Below are 16,159 nucleotides of genomic sequence, written 5' to 3'. Positions count from 1 at the left end.
ACTATATGTGGTACAGGAGTTTGCATCCCAGTCAGCTACATGCAGTACAAAGCAAGTGTTCTAACCCTTGGGGTAGCTTTCAGTGAGACAATGGAGGGAAGCACACACTTTTCTTTTTTTAAAAAAGTTTTATTTTATTAAAGTACTGTGATTTACAAAGCTATTCATAGTTTGGTTTTAGACATACAATGTTCCACTACTGAGCAAGCCACCAGTGTCAACATCACAGGTTGTTTCTCTTACCCTCCCTCCCCCAGCCTGTCATCCTGACATGCACCTTATGTTCCATACCTTAAGGTCTATAGCCCGTTACAAACCAGCCTGTAAATAAATAGGCCAAGTCTGTCGCTGGACTCCACCCAAACCAACCAAAGAAGGATCTATCATCCAAGGCGCCCAGAGAAGGCGCTCTTGCTCTTACTCGCGTTAGGACCCAGCGCAGCACAGGCGGGAGATTGGGGGCGGGGCTAGAGGCGAACGTCGCGCACGTCTGACGTCATCACCCCGCACCGCAGCGGGGGCCGCGGAAAAAGCCGAGAAGCACGTTTCTGCTTCCCCGAGCGCTCCAGAAGCATGGCGACCCCCGTGGAGCAGCCTCCCCAGCCTGGCGGGAAGCGCAAAGGCAAAGCCCAGTACGTGCAGGCTAAGCGGGCGCGGCGCTGCGAGGGAGGCGGGCCTCGGCAGCTGGAGCCCGGGCTCCAGGGCATTCTTATCACCTGCAACATGAACGAGCGCAAGTGCGTGGAGGAGGCCTACAGCCTGCTGAACGAGTACGGCGACGACATGTACGGCCCCGAAAAGGTAGGCGGCCGGCGTCATCTGTGGGCTTTTTCTGGGCCAGGTTGGCGGCGGCCAGTGGGCCCGCGCACCCGCGTGCTCCTGGGAGGGCCGTGACTTCCGGTCCCGGCCCCGACTTCCGGGTCCGCCTCCTTTGGCTTCCGGTCCCGCCCATCGGCTTCCGGTCCCGCCCCCCGTTTTGGCACTTTCTTGTCTTGTTAGTGTGCTGTCAGGGAGAGGGACTCTGAACTCCTGGTGGGCTTTCATATTTGTGTGCATCCCCGCGCCACCCGGTGCTCAAAGGTTACCCTTGACTCTGCACTCAGTGTAATCACTCCTAGGCTTGCTGTGGGGGACGACTAGATGGGATTTCAGAGCTCAAATCCGTGTGTGTCTGTATGTTTACCCTTGGCTCTGCACTCACCATAATCACAACCGGCGTTGCGGGTGGGAGTAAGGGACACGACTGTGTGGGATGCTGGAAATCGAATCTGGGTCGACCTCGTGCAAGGCAAATACACTGGACTCTACCGCTGGACTCTGTAGCGTTCAGGCCCAGGTATTTTATATCTGAAAAGTTTCCAGAACTTAATTGCCAAGGGAGTCTCTAGTACCTCTTTGCCTGCTTTTCTGTGCATCTGCCTCACCACTACTGTTAGAGAAAAAAAAAAGGCTCTAAAATGAAGGTAGGGCTGGAGAGATAGCATGGAGGTAAGGCGTTTGCCTTGCATGCAGAAGGACGGTGGTTCGAATCCCAGCATCCCGTATGGTTCCCCCATGCCTGCCAGGGGCGATTTCTGAGCGTAGAGCCAGGAGTAACCCCTGAGCGCTGCCGGGTATGACCCAAAAACCAAAATAAATAAGTATATAAAATAAAAATAAAAATGAGTGTAGTACTAATTATTTTCCAAGTGCATATAAAATACACGTTTTAAAAAATAAAAGCTTTGGGGCCTGTGGTAGAATGCCAGCCCTGCAGCCATGAGCCCCCCTGGATTCAATACTTTGCATCACACACCAAAAATGTCAGGGCTGGAATATACAGCTGTTGGTTGCTTGCCTTGCCTGTGGCCTACCCGGTTGGATTTTTAACCTGCATTCCACCCTCCAACCCCCACTCACCAGGAGTAAGTCTTGAGCAAAACTGGGAGTGGCCCCCAATTAAAAGTGAACATTTTTATTAATGCCTCTAATACCTAATGATCTCAATGCAGATTGGAAGTCATTACGTTATTGGCATAGGATCTGAGTCAGTATTTATTATACTTCCACTTTAAGGAATTAGTAATGCAACATAGCAGTGAGGTGATTTGAACTTGGGTACTTCTATTTATTAGATCTGGGGCTTGGGCATGCCAATTCTGTTGTGGTAGTACTTTGGTAAAAAGAACATTACTAAGGTTAGCTAAAAGTTTGCTTCTATACATAATACATTTCTGGCATACTATAAAGGCTCCATAAATGACTATAATTATTATTAGTGACTTAACCTCATGCCTGGGGTCTGAGGGCTGGACAACAAGCACGTTTTCTATACTCTGGCACCTTCTTGAACTATTTCTGTGCTCTGTTTCTCTGCACAGTGGGCATGAGGGTTTTTTTCTTTTTTGTTTTTTTTTTATTAATTTCATGACTATTTGATCTAATTTATAACTATTGTGAAGTGCTGGGGGAATGTACATGCTGTAGTAGGGCTCAAATTCTGGGTTTTGCACATGCAAGTCACATACTATGCCCTGTGAGCCACTCACAAACCATTGTTCTTACCACAAGGAAAGTATTATCAGGCATATGAAGTCAGAGTAAAGGCCATTCTGATGCCATTCATCTGGTGAGAACACTTCCCTCTTTACAATGTCAGAATGCCTTTGAAAACATTTTCAAATTCTGTGTCACGGTCTGTTAAACTCTTTTCTTCCTCCACACTTGGAGATATTGATGCCTGTCTCTCCACAGAAACCCTGTTTCCAGTATTGAGCCTTCTGCCAGTAGTGGTTTCACATAAGTTGTTAATTATAGCTTTTAACATGCACTATCATGGCATTGTTGCTCATTAGTTCTATGTAAATAGTTTATAGACAAAGACCAGCAGCCTTCAGCAAGTGAGGGAGAAGATGACGACGATGTGGAGGCAGCTTTGAAGAAAGAAGTTGGTGACATTAAGGCATCTACAAAAATGAGGCTAAGAAGATTTCAGTCAGTGGAAAGTGGAGCAAATAATGTTGTTTTTATCAGGACCCTTGGGATAGGTATGTCTAGTAATAATAAATATACCTTGTAATTGCACCTCAGTGATATCTGCACATATCAGATTTTCAGGGAACACTGCCTTCAGCTTGGGGGTATGGCTTTGTCAATTATTCAGTTGAATCCTTGCTACACTATTTGCAGTAGGCATATAACAATAAGAGTGGGATAGTGTATGTAGCATTGGTGAAAGTGTTTGAATCTGTTCTCCCACTTCTTTTGTATGTAACTTAAGAAAAAACAAGAGCACATTTTTTCTGTCTCAAAAGAACAGGATCAGCCAATTTGAGATGGTTCCAGCTATTTGAAAATGTACTCTGTAGGACAAGATCTTCTGGCTTAAAAAAAAAAAAACCAAAAACCTGGAGGTTTCTATATTTTAAATTCAGAAAACATGAAAGTATTGAAAACACTGAGTTATTTGACTTGTATATATTATGTATGTCATCCAGAATTAACCCTGTGCAGGTCCTGGTTCCTTTCAGGTCTGAGAACCAGAATTCTGTGTCAATTTCAGTAGTTGAATAATTAATTTAAGTGACTTGCAGAGTTTTGTGGATTTTATAAAAAATGAAGCACATTATATCTGATGTCTCTTACATTGATAGTTGCTGTGATTATAGGAAAAAAACAGTAGGGATATTTCAATTGAATATGCAGACATCACCCCAATGTTAAACACAGTATTTTCACAAACAGTTGATTGGGATAGAGGGCTCGAACCTAGTGTGCTTATTTTTGCTTGGGATTACTCCCAGAAGTGTGCCCAGCAGGTCAGGATATCTAACCCAGTCCTCCAACATACATAGCATGTACCCCCTCCCCAACAAATAGTTGTTATTAGTGAAAGCAGTTATTAATGTTGAGTTGAAATCTTACAATTCACATACAAAATTAATATATAACAGTAACCAAAGGAATATTTGGAAAAATTATGAGCTTTTTCTTGTATTTTACTCTCAACTTATATCTCTGCCAAATGAAATTTTATTGTATTTTAATTTTATCTTCCTTTTGGTTTTTGGACTATACCCATCTGTGCTCAGGATTCGTTTCTGGCAGGACTAAGGGCACCATATGCTAAATTTGGGTGTTGAAACTGGGTCTACTACATTAAATGCAAAGAATTTACTTGTTGAACTATCTCTCCAGCCTCTGAAAATTCCTTTTAAAGGGTTGAAGAGCCTTTAAAATGTCTGGGAAATTGAATTATTGTTTGCTCTGTGCTAATTTTTCTTTAGAGCCTGAGAAACTGGTGCATCATATCCTCCAGGACATACACAAAACCAAGAAGAAGAAGACTCGGGTCATTCTGCGAATGTTGCCCATCTCAGGCACATGCAAGGCTTTCTTAGAAGACATGAAAAAATATGCTGAAACATTTTTGGAACCCTGGTTCAAAGCTCCAAACAAAGGGACTTTTCAGATTGTATACAAGTCTCGAAATAATAGTCATATGAGTAGAGAAGAAGTTATCAAAGAGTTGGCAGGTATGTTTCTCTTAGTGATATTCTGTAATATAGAATAGGAAATTCTTGGGTGTTTTTGATGTGCCCACAACCATGTGGTGCACATTGCTTACTCATTGTCTGTGCTCAGAGATCATTCCTGGTAGGGTTTGGGGGATTATACAGAGTGCCAAGTATTGACTCCTGTGTGGGTTACATGCAAGGCAAGGCAAGGCAAATGCTCTATATGCTGTACTATTTTTCCAGCACACTTTGTTATATTTTTTTCTTTTTGGATCACACTCTTGTTGCTCAGGGGTTACTCCTGACTCTGCACTGAGGAATTAATTCCTGGTGATGCAAGGGGAACTATACAGGATGCCAGGTATTGATTGAATCCAGGTCTACTGCATGCATGTCAAATGTCCTCCCTGCTGTGATAACTCCGGCATTTGTTCTTGGTTATAAGACTTTTTTATCTTTAGATTTTAGGTCTATGTTTTTAGTGTAGGACAAGTATAATATCATTTCCTTAAAATATCAAACCTGGTGCTGGAGTTACAGTATCGGGCAGTAAGTCTCTTGCTTTCCACAGCAGCCAGACGTTTGCCTGTTTGATCCTTGGTATCACAAATGGTTCCGCAGGACTGCCAGCAATAAATCTCTGAGTATTGCTAGGATGGCCTCAAAGCAAAAGTCAAACCTGATTGATTTTTATATAAGATTTTCTGGTAGTGAGATACAAATTAAGATAAATTTTCTTCAAGGGCTGAAGTACCCTTTTACATGTTTTAGGATCTTATTTGTATTTTATTGAAAGGGCTCAGAGAATTTGATTTGAAATTTGTGTAAGACTATTAGATATATCATTTTAGCAAGGCCCTAAAATATAGGGATTCCTTGAAGCTTAATACTGTCCTAAATATTTCTTTCTTTTTCTCCCCACAGGAATAGTAGGCAGCCTCAATTCAGAAAATAAAGTGGATCTTACCAATCCACAATACACAGTGGTAGTAGAAATCATTAAAGCTGTCTGTTGCCTGAGTGTTTTGAAAGATTACATGTTATTCAGAAAGTACAATCTCCAGGAGGTAGTAAAGAGTGGTAAGGAACCATCACAGCTTAATTCAAAGCAGACGGTGCAAGCAGGAAATGGGAATGAAGCAGAATTGGAATCTGGTGACAAATCAAGTCAGAGTGACTCAGCAGATGGAAAAAAGAGCCAGCAGATGACAACAGAGAATACGACAAAATCAGTGTCTGAGACCACTGTGGCAAATAAACCTGAACTTGTAACTCAAGCTACAGAAGATGAAAAGGACCCCAAGTGAGAAAAAAAAAAATGTGTAGTTGGGAGGGAGGTTTCCCAACAGTTCTATGAGATGTTGCTGGAGTTCTCTATAAATACTGTTACTGAAAATAATTGTTTTTGAACTTAGTTTGCTGCATATGCAGTACTCACAAAAGGTGAACCATGAATAAGCAGTCCTGTTAACAGTTTTTTTTTGAGATCTTTCAGCCCTGATTAACAGCATGCAGTTGGCCCTTTAGCTAGGGAAAACTAATTGGTGACCACTTGAGAAAAAAAAACAAAACAAAAAAACAAACAAAAAAAAACCCCTCTGAATTAGAAACTTGAGAGGCAAATTTTTATTCTAAGGAAGGAATTTAGGGTGGGGCAGTTTACACCCGGTGATTCTCAGAGGTTGCTCCTGCCTCTGCACTCAGGGATTGTTCCTGGTGTGCTTGGGAGACCATGTGGGTTGCTAGGGAGTGAACCCAGGTTGATTGTGTGCAATGCAAGTCCCCTACCCACTGTAGTATTGTTCCAACCCCAGTAATTTTTGTTTTTAAGGACAAATTTTTACTTACCACAACTCTTTGTCTAAGCATTGTAAAAATATGGGAATATAGGTTAGTGAATTGTTTCATGGGAATTTTGTACTTTTCTGTGATTTTCTTGTTTAGTTATGCCCAAGTTTCTTAATACATTTGTTATAAACAGATTTTATGCTCCAGTGTTACCATTTTTGAAGTTAAAGCATAAAATAGAAGAGGATCATTTTAGACATTTTAGTCCAACAGTTATTTATGGGAAGGTTAGTGATCATAATCTTCAGAGTTACTCAGTATACTGTTGTAACAAGGAACATAAATTCTTTGCACGGAAAGCTATTTCTTAATTGGCTCTCTATGAACTCATAATTCAAGCTGTTTTAACTGTTGTGTGTTTTCAGTACACTGTAAATTATGTAAAAATGCACTAGCATTTGCTCTAGCAATTGTAACTATTAACCAGAACCAGTTGATGAGTAAAGATGTTGGTTATTTTATATGGCTTTAGATTATTAAAATAGTAAAGCATTTACCTTATAAAATTTAGGAAGCAAAATTTTTTAATAGCAGAACTTAATCCAGAAAAGAAAAATTAACATCGTTTTTAAGAAATTAGTATCAATATAATAAAGTAGAACATGGCACATTATGAGTTAAAAAGATAGCTCTAAAAAAGGTGTATACTAGATTCTCATTTCTCCTATGGCTCCTCAAACTATTTCTGAGGAGGCCATAGGTGACTATCCCCTAAACAGGGTATCACCTAAGACTAGGTGTCAACCAGTAGAAATAGAAAAGAAATAAGGTCAGAAGGAGGTCATAGTTTTTCTAGATGTTGAGAAATGCTGCATTGAATGTTTTGTTACATAATGATAAAAAAAGTTTGTGAAAAGCAGCCATTTCTCTAGGTTGATGAATTAAGAGGTCAGAAGTATTTGGTTATCTTAGCAAGATTCCTAAGTGGTAAAAATTGAAGATGGGTATTTTTGCTGTTTGAACCTCTCAAAGTAAAGCATTTATATACAACTTTTTATCTGAAATACAAAAAAACAAAAACAAAAAGTTCTGTCATCTATACCCCTTATTCCTTTCTTGCTCCGATAGTTTACATTGCTTAGTTTAAGAAAATTCAGAAGTTGATGTTAGAGCACACTACTTTTACAGAGAGGTGCTGATTTTAAACCCCAAAACCATGGAGAAGTAAAAAATTGGTTAAGTTTGTTTATATGGATTTTTTTAAATCAAAAATGCAAAACCTGAATAAACTAGTCTCAGCATCTGCAAAGAGAGTTTAACATTGTCCTTTTCTGGGTGCCCTTACTATCTTTCTTTTGCTTAATTGCAAGAAAAATACTATACTATATTGATTAGAAGTGGTAAGAGTGGGCATCTTGTCTTGTGCCTCATCTTAAGGAGAAATTTAGTTTTTCCCCATTTGCTCTGGAGTAGTGGTTGAACATTGTGGTGTCAAAGTTGTGGGCTTGTTTTTATTTGTTAAAAACTGGGTCAATTAAAAACACTTCAGTGTTTTGCTTTAGTAAACTTGTTTTCCTCTATGGAGGAGTGTTAAGCTAGGCATTTTAATCTTATGATTCCTAGGCGTTACTTGTATTTGCTTTTGCCAGCACTCAGCTTGGTTTTCAAAGTCCCTGATATTTTCAGAAAAATAAAAATAATTTTTGTTCCCTAAAATTTGATGTCTGGTGATTTTTCTTTTTGCTTTTTATAAATACTTGCTTTATGATTAGTAGATAGGTAAGGGAACAGGTACTAGAAACTCCATCTTGTTCTTCACAGATTCTTTTTTTTGTGTTTTTTTTTTTTTTTGGTCACAACCCGGCAGTGCTCAGGGTTTTTTTTTTTTCCTGGCTCTGTGCTCAGAAATTGCTCCTGGCAGGCCCGGGGGACCATATGAGATGCCGGGATTCGAACCAATGACCTTCTGCATGAAAGGTAAATGCCTTACCTCCATGCTATCTCTTCAGCCCCCTTCACAGACTTTTGAGACCTCTTGCTCAGTCCTTGCTTCTCTTTCCCTGATGTCAGAAAAGGTTAGTATAAACTCTTTAATGTTAAACTCTGAATCAGTTAAGTGGAAGTAAAAGAACTAACATGTTCTAGATAATGTCACATGGAAGACTGCATAATGGTGATATGTTTTAAAAAGAACATGCTGTAGTAATTCAACCAAACTGACCTCAGTGGGACATATTATTGGTCCTGTCTGCCACTAGCCCACTACAAATTAACTTTCTTCATTAATACCACTCCCAACCTGAGAATCAGTTTTAGGAAGACGAGTCCATCTTATATGCCTACCCCCTAAATAAACTTTAGCGTGTTTTTCTAGAATATTAACCAAAATACAAGTAATTGTACTTTGTATTCATAACAGACATAAGAGATAATTATTTTTATTTGAGAGGGCCCAAGGTTGTGCCACAGCTGGTGATGCTGAGGGTTTACCCTGGCTCTACACTCAGGAATCATTCCTGGTGTTGCTTGGGGGACCATCTGGGATGCCAAAACTCAACCAGCTATGTGCAAAGAAAATGCTCTACCTGTTGTACTAGCATTCTAGCCCATTAAGAGACATGTCAAATTATGTATCAGAAAAACCCAAGTATATGGTTTTAAAAGAGTAAGGAATTTATTAAGGACTTGAATAAATATTAAGCTAAAATCATTATACATTTGCATCAAATTGAGTTATTACAGAAATTCAATGATAAGAATGCCTCATGGTAAATCACAACAGTTGTATATGTTAAGCAGAAGAACTTGTCTTGAATATTTTTGTTAGTATAGTTCATAATATTTTGAATTAACCGAAGATATTCATTGTCCCCTGTACTTTTCTACTTAAGCCCATTTTAAACACAAGTCAATCTTTGTTACTATGATCATCATAACAATTTTCTTCTCACATAGTTTTAGATTTTAATCTATTTTTTAAACTATAAAACAAAACTTTGAGTTTCTCAGCCCAGAAAAACTTGAAGCATTTTGAGAATGGTTGCTTTGAGTGGACCGGAAAGTCATGCCTCATGGCTCAGTTTTCTGTTGGTCTGTTTTCTATTTTCGGCTCCATTCCTGGTTTCTTAAAACATTGCGTTTGATTTTCCCAGTGACTGTCTTTGGGAGCTCTTGAACAAACTCCACCTAATGGAAAACCATCATGAGACATGATTCCACTTTGATTATTCCAACTGAGTGTAGTAAGAGTTTTCATGAAACTTAAATTGAGATTTCCAGGGCTAAGAGGTTATTTTAGCTTTGGTTTTATAAAATTTCCAGGACTTTTTATTTATGTACTTACTGAGTTTTGAGTTTCAGGGCTTACTCCTGGGACTGCTCAGGGATCACTCCTGGAGGGCTTGGGTAGGGAGTGCCAGCCAGAGGTCAAACCCAGGTTAGCTGTGTGCAAAGCAATTCTGGATCCATGCTTTTTTTTTTTTTTTAAGATGATAGTGGAGCACTAACGTGGATTTTTAATAATAATTTTCTTAGACTGGGCTGGAGCATTATCTTAACAGACTGAATAGAAATTGCACAGGGAAGATCATTCAAACACTACTGAGTGGCTTCAGATTTTTTAAACAAATGTATTTAAATCACTTACCCAAGAATATAATAATCCTGCTACTCTGCTTTGCTCTGGTCAACCTTCTACTGCCACAAGGATATAGAAACCTCATCGGATTGCGACAAAACCCAGCAAGTTAATTCTTGCTTTTGAGCTGTGTCCAGGGATTCTGAGGGAGTGTTTTTAAGAGCTAATGTAGTACACATAACTTATCCCAAGTGCCCTGACCTTACAAGCAAAGTCCACTTTTTAAGTGACTACTTTTTTTTAAAATGTCTTCAAAAAGCACATGGGGTGTGGGTGATAGTCCAGTGGGCAGAGTGCTTGCCTTGCATATGGCAGACCTGAGAACCCAGAACCTGCATATGTTCCATTGAGCCTTGCCAGGAGTAATCCCTGAACACAGAACCAGGAGTAAGTCCTTCATCAGGTCTGGCTGCAAAACAGAACAAAACACCCCACAAAACCGAAGAACTTTCCTGAATACTGATCACCAATTTAGTGAATTAATGGAGAAAATAAAATGAGTAGGTGACTCATTTGACACACTTTTGACTTAAGTGTGGCTAATTGAAAGGCATTTCTCAAGCTTATTAGTGAGGTAAAGGCAAGGTAAGTAAGTGTATGTGTGTAAACCACAGAACCATCAACACTGCAAACAGGAAACCTAAACTACAATTACCAGAAAATGTTACTGCCAAGGAGACAGGTGGGGTGGGAGATGGGGAAGAGAGATTTCCAACATTAGTGGTGGAAAGGTCACATGGATGGTATAATGGTGTTTGGAGCAAGTCTGAAACTTATGGATAAATTATACATCATGGTGTGTTAAATAATGGTGTTGGAGCCATAGTGCTATGGGTAAGTCACTTGCCTTGCATAGCTGGGTTCAGTCCCACATGGTCAATCCCATATGGTCCCCTGAGCACTTGAGTGTGGAGCCAGGAGTAACCCTGAACATTTCGAGGTGTTGTCCCCCTCAAAAAAAAAGGTTAATATTTGGGATAGAGCAATGATAGAGGAGGTAGGATGCTTGCTTTGCAAGCCAGTTGTCTCTGGCTCTATTCCTGGCATCTCATATGGTCCCTGAGCCTGGTAGGAATGATCCCTGTGCACAGCCAGGAGTATGCCCTGAGCATATCTGGGTGTGATCAAAAAACTAAACAATAATAACAAACATTTTTTTGTTGTTGTTGTTGTTTTTGGGGGGGACCACATCTGTTGGTGTTTAGGACTTACTTCTGGTTCTGTGCTTAGGGATAACTCCTGGCAGGCTCAGGCAACCCTATGGGGTACTGGGAATTCAACACAGGTTGCCACTGATCTGCCCCCTCAAATGAATGCTTTTTAATGAATTTCTCATGCAGAGAATCAGCAGGATCTTAGGTGTAGAAGAAAATTGCAGAACAATCTTCATGTGATATTAAATTCATGTTTGTATCAAAAAATCTAACATGCTTATTAATATGATTGTATATTTAACTATGGAGAAAATTACTTGCCTTTCTTGGATATTTGTATGGAGCAGTAGATTTTTTCACATGATCCTGAAGTTCAAGAATTAGTTTTTCTGGGTTGGATGATTTGAAAGGTGCAGATAAAACAACAAAAGCTTTAACTATCTATAGGAGAAAAGACAACTTATATTAATACTTTCAGGAATAATGGAGTTGGGCTACATTTAACTGTCCTCAAGGTTAACTTCTGGCTTTGTGCTTAGTGATCACTTCTGGTGATGTTTGCAGGCTCATAAATGATAACTTGAGTTGGGATCAGAGTGCAAAGTAAATGCCTTATCCCTACTTACCTGCATTATTTTTCTGGTCCCAATACATTTATTTCTCAGAAACAAAGAGTTTGAAAGTGGGGCCCAAGCAATAGCACAGTGGGTAGAGCTTTTACCTTGTATGTGGCTGATCTGGGTTCAATCCCTGGCATCCTATATGGCCCCTGAGCCATATAGGAATGACCCCTGTGTGCAGAGCTAGGCATAACCCCTGAGCACCACTGAATATGATCTCCCTCCAAAAAAGTTTGAATGTAATGATAAGTATGGGTATTTATTTTTTAAAAGCAGCTTGAATGGTGAAAGTAAATATTAGAGATTATCTGAATGAAGCTGAGGTACAAGAACAGGGAAGTTAGGAGATCTAAGTTCTGATAAGTAGTTTTGAGTGTGAGTTCATTGGTTCAATCAAACTAAAAGCTGAGTTATTTGTATATTATTCATGCATTTAATGTTTTAATAAGACAAATCCTATATATCATACAACTTTTATTTTTTTGATTTACCACTTAACTCCATCAAGCCTGTACTTACTTTAAGTAGCAGACAGGAAGACAAATGGAGGTTCTAGAGTAAATGGTTTGAAGGGGATGTGGGGAGGCTTGCTAGAGGAAGGATTGTGTATGCTGGGAAATGAACTCAAGAAAAATCCATCTATCTCTTGAAAATTTTTTATAGTCTGATAACTTTTGCTTTTTTGAAATATTTACAACCTACCACTTAGCTAATTTTGGACAATGACACCTATGAGAGTGGTCGCAGTAGTGGTGGTATGAATATGGCTTCTCTAGTGCCACTGTAGGAGGGTCACTGGGACATGATATAAGTAAATTATCACATCATGGTAACCAAGCCATTGGTACAACACATGAAATTGAGGTGAAAGGACACTTATAGACAAATTGTTCCAGAGTTTTTTTCCACTTTATGAATCTAAAGGAAACTTTATAAGAAAAAGAAAACTCCCTATAAAAACTCTCTATACCTTTATCTTAGAACTAAGGTTGTTATGATTATTTCCTGAATTCCCTTCTGGCTACTGTATAGGCTTCTAGAACTTACTGAAAACCTGGCCAGTCTATTTGCATTGTATTTCTGTGACAAATGTATTCTGAATCGCACGGCAAATGTGTAATAGACACTGCTGCTTTTGTTGTGCAACATCAATTTCTGCCCTTTCTTACCTCACTTTCCTATCATTTGTGCCCCTATCTCCAGGGACAGGTATCTGATCCAAGACCAGCCAACTTAACACATAATATTCCACAGATGACGTCAGCTAAAGATCTGATCTAAAATAGGCAAATATAATGCTGGAAGTTACTTGAAACTATTGGAAATGTAGCAGCCTCCTTTCCTGGGCTGGTTGATCTGTGTTTGTGTGAAATTGTTTGCCCCATGATAGGAAGAATCTATCCTATTGGGGCCAATATAAAGCACCAGATTCAAGAAAAGGGGGGAAACCACTGGTAATTTCACGTGATATCTGACCATTTCAATTTTTTTTTGTAATTTAATTTTTTTCATTTAAATGGTAAGAAGTCCAAGGCAGAACTCAAAACTGTGCTAATGTAAACTTGACTATAATGTAAACTTGACTATACACAATTTGGTTTATTCATTTCCTTTTGGAAGGAAACTTCTAGTTTAAGTGCTCATAAAATGATTTTAGAGAAATTCTGTAAGTATGAAAAGAGAGCAGCAAAACTATAATAAGGAAAACATTACAAAATCATTTAGCATGTGTTTTTATCATTTTCAGGCCAAATGTGTGACCCTTAGTGAGGATACAAATTTTAAGGTCAAAGTTACAAGATGGAATGTGGAAAATATTAGTTAAAACCTTAATGATCTATTTTTGGCAGGAGGTGGTGCAGAGGCACCAGGGGAGCGTGGGGAGAGTTAACACCACACAATGCTCAGGGCTTACTTCTGGCTCTGTGCAGTGCTCAGGGGATCAATATTTGAACATTTCTATACCTAAAAACCTCACATATGTGTGAATATATACATTCCATACAGCTCCCCTGACTCCCTCAGTTTGAATTGGGTTTCTGTCATTTGCACCAAAAGAACCCTAATACATCCTCTTTGGAAATCAACTCAATTGTATTGATTAACACTTGGGGGCACAGGTATGCCTCCGAATGAGAAAAAAACAAATATTTTTTGTCTGTTTTGGGGCCATATATGGCAATATTTAGAGGTTACTCCTAGCCCTAGCTCTCCAGCTAGGAGTATTAAGAAATACTCCTGATGGTGCTCAAGGAGCTATCAGGGATGCCAGGGAGGGATTAACATTGATCTGGGTCAACATTGATCAAGGCAAGCATCTACCCACCGTGTTATCTCTCCAGCCCAAACTGACTATTTTTCATCTTTAGAGTAATCAGCTAGACCGAACTTGAAAGTACTGAATTGCTCCTTCAATTAGTGTCATTTACTCTACCTCTCCTCTGATTGGGTCTGGACTACTGACAACAGCTGATTCCACAACAGCTGGGTGCTCAATAAGTGCACTCTCCACTTCAAATGGGCCAATACGGTACCTAAAAGAGGAAAAGAAGCCCTTGATTACTCCACTACCCGTGGAAGAAATCTCTGGGGAATTGTTACTTTCTAAATGAGGCAAATGTACAAACCCTGAGGATATGATGACATCATCAGCTCTGCCAACAAACCATAAATACCCGTCACTGTCCATCACTCCTCTGTCACCAGTGACATAAAAATTTCCTCTTACTGTGGCAGCAGTTTTCTCTGGATTATCCTAAAAACCAAAGATGATATTTGGGAATTAACCTGGTCAGAATAGAAAAAGGATATAGAAAAAGATATGCCTCCATAAAGTCACTAGTAGATTTATACATCCTGTTTCTATGAGAAAATTCATTTTCTAGTATGGAATATAAAATGCCCAATAGTATTATAAAAAGTAAGCCTTTCTGCTACTTGCATGACCCCTATCTAAGTGTTACCCACCCTTACAATTTGCCTAGCTTTCCTTTTTGAACAACCTCTACAATTCCTTACACCTGGAAAAACTCATAGGAGATAATGGTTATTCTATTTTATAACTGTTGAAATGCACTTGAACTTTGCATCTAGTCCAAGGTTAAATAGAAAAACCTGGTGAATCTAAGTTTGTATGTGCCTAACACCACCCACCACCTGTTCTATTAAAATGTGAATAGAGGATTCTACATTCTCATACCACATATTCAGAGAAGAAGCAGAAAGGTCTTGTAGATTTTAGTCTGAGAGCAATTTCTCCTTCTTTGCCATGTGGTAGAATGTTGGCATTTTCATCTATAATCTAGAATGAAAGAAGTAATTAATTTTATTTCCCACAATATAAAACAATATTGAAAAAAATGACGTAAGTTCGGTCAGAAAATGAGAACATTCACTCTTCTTTATTAAACCAGTTATATTTTCCAACCCACCTGGACATCATAGGGTTGTACTCCTTTTCCCATGGAGCCTGGTTTAATTTCTTGTCCTTTCTGATTGGCACAAATTATTCCCTATTGAGAAGAAATGTTTTATGTAAGTAGGTAAACATTTATGCCCCACAGTTAATTATATCATGACAATGAAAGTTAACTCAGTCATAACTGAGTTTCCAGACTTCTAGTTTGTTGGCAGTCACTCTCAGTAGTTCTGGGGAACCTTGCAGGTCTTTAAAATGCAAATAAAGCACATTAGGCCTGTCCTGGAGAAATAGCACAGCGGAGTTTGCCTTGCAAGCAGCCAATCCAGGACCAAAGGTGGTTGGTTCGAATCCCAGTGTCCCATATGGTCCCCCGTGCCTGCCAGGAGCTATTTCTGAGCAGACAGCCAGGAGTAACCCCTGAGCACCGCAGGGTGTGGCCCCAAACCCAAAAACCAAAAAAAAAAAAAAAAAAAAAAAAAAAGCACATTAGGCCTTTGAGCTTTCTCTCCGTGACCTAAATTGGTCTTTTTTTTTTGGTTTTTCGGGCCACACCCATTTGATGCTCAAGAGTTACTCCTGGCTAAGTGCTCAGAAATTGTCCCTGGCTTGCGGGGGACCATATAGGACGATGGGTGATCTAACTGCGGTCCTTCCTTGGCTAGCACTTGCAAGGCAAATACCTTACCTCTAGTTACACCTCGCCAGCCCCTTATTTTTAAAATTACATGTTTAAAAAATCAAAATCATCAATATTTTTAGTTGAAACACAAATTGCTGGACCCTCTCCCCGTTTCTCACCAATAGGTTTGGGGTGATATCTGAGAATGTATATGTTCTCACATGAAAACCCCACCATTAGACTAGAGGTTCCAAATCTTCCCTTCTATTTGAATCCTGGGTAACTTAAAAAATGTTTAATGTCTTTTAAGTACTCTTAATAATATGGTTGAGGGACAGATCACAGTTGTGATAATTAGTCATAATAACCTCAACAGTGGGACTCAGGCTTTAGTAGTTCTAAATTTTTTCAGGTCATTTCAGTG

The 16,159-nt window shown here is 39.3% G+C and overlaps 2 protein-coding genes across 2 annotated transcripts in view; one reads left to right on the top strand and one right to left on the bottom strand.

The window, feature by feature from the left end:
• Nucleotides 1-537: 537 nt before the first annotated feature.
• THUMPD1 (THUMP domain containing 1) lies at nucleotides 538-6,346 on the top strand. The gene is made up of 4 exons (XM_049789536.1): nucleotides 538-801; nucleotides 2,849-3,026; nucleotides 4,266-4,514; nucleotides 5,421-6,346. The coding sequence occupies exons 1-4, from the start codon at nucleotides 574-576 to the stop codon at nucleotides 5,801-5,803; spliced, it is 1,038 nt and encodes a 345-aa protein (XP_049645493.1). The 5' UTR covers nucleotides 538-573; the 3' UTR covers nucleotides 5,804-6,346.
• A 3,037-nt stretch (nucleotides 6,347-9,383) lies between these two features.
• Nucleotides 9,384-16,159, bottom strand: part of LOC126031229 (acyl-coenzyme A synthetase ACSM4, mitochondrial) — a 28,598-nt gene continuing 21,822 nt past the window's right edge. The window contains exons 8-13 of the mRNA XM_049789520.1: nucleotides 15,127-15,207; nucleotides 14,895-14,996; nucleotides 14,323-14,450; nucleotides 14,130-14,229; nucleotides 11,397-11,516; nucleotides 9,384-9,470 (exon numbers count right to left, since the gene is read on the bottom strand). Of these exons, the coding sequence (XP_049645477.1) occupies nucleotides 9,384-9,470; nucleotides 11,397-11,516; nucleotides 14,130-14,229; nucleotides 14,323-14,450; nucleotides 14,895-14,996; nucleotides 15,127-15,207 (618 nt within the window). The remainder of the gene's footprint in view (nucleotides 9,471-11,396; nucleotides 11,517-14,129; nucleotides 14,230-14,322; nucleotides 14,451-14,894; nucleotides 14,997-15,126; nucleotides 15,208-16,159) is intronic.

Source organism: Suncus etruscus, chromosome 15, assembly GCF_024139225.1.
Source record: "Suncus etruscus isolate mSunEtr1 chromosome 15, mSunEtr1.pri.cur, whole genome shotgun sequence".
Taxonomy (NCBI): domain Eukaryota; kingdom Metazoa; phylum Chordata; class Mammalia; order Eulipotyphla; family Soricidae; genus Suncus; species Suncus etruscus.
Note: the sequence above shows the minus strand (reverse complement) of the source record. Positions and strands in the feature narration are given on the sequence as shown.

What these genes read in the sequence shown, in the direction of transcription:
- THUMPD1 (XM_049789536.1), top strand. Translation starts at nt 574, where the DNA reads ATGGCGACCCCCGTGGAGCAGCCTCCCCAGCCTGGCGGGAAGCGCAAA. An exon ending in ACATGTACGGCCCCGAAAAG is followed by an intron (nt 802 to 2,848) that starts GTAGGCGGCCGG and finishes CTATGTAAATAG; the next exon opens with TTTATAGACAAAGACCAGCA. An exon ending in TATCAGGACCCTTGGGATAG is followed by an intron (nt 3,027 to 4,265) that starts GTATGTCTAGTA and finishes ATTTTTCTTTAG; the next exon opens with AGCCTGAGAAACTGGTGCAT.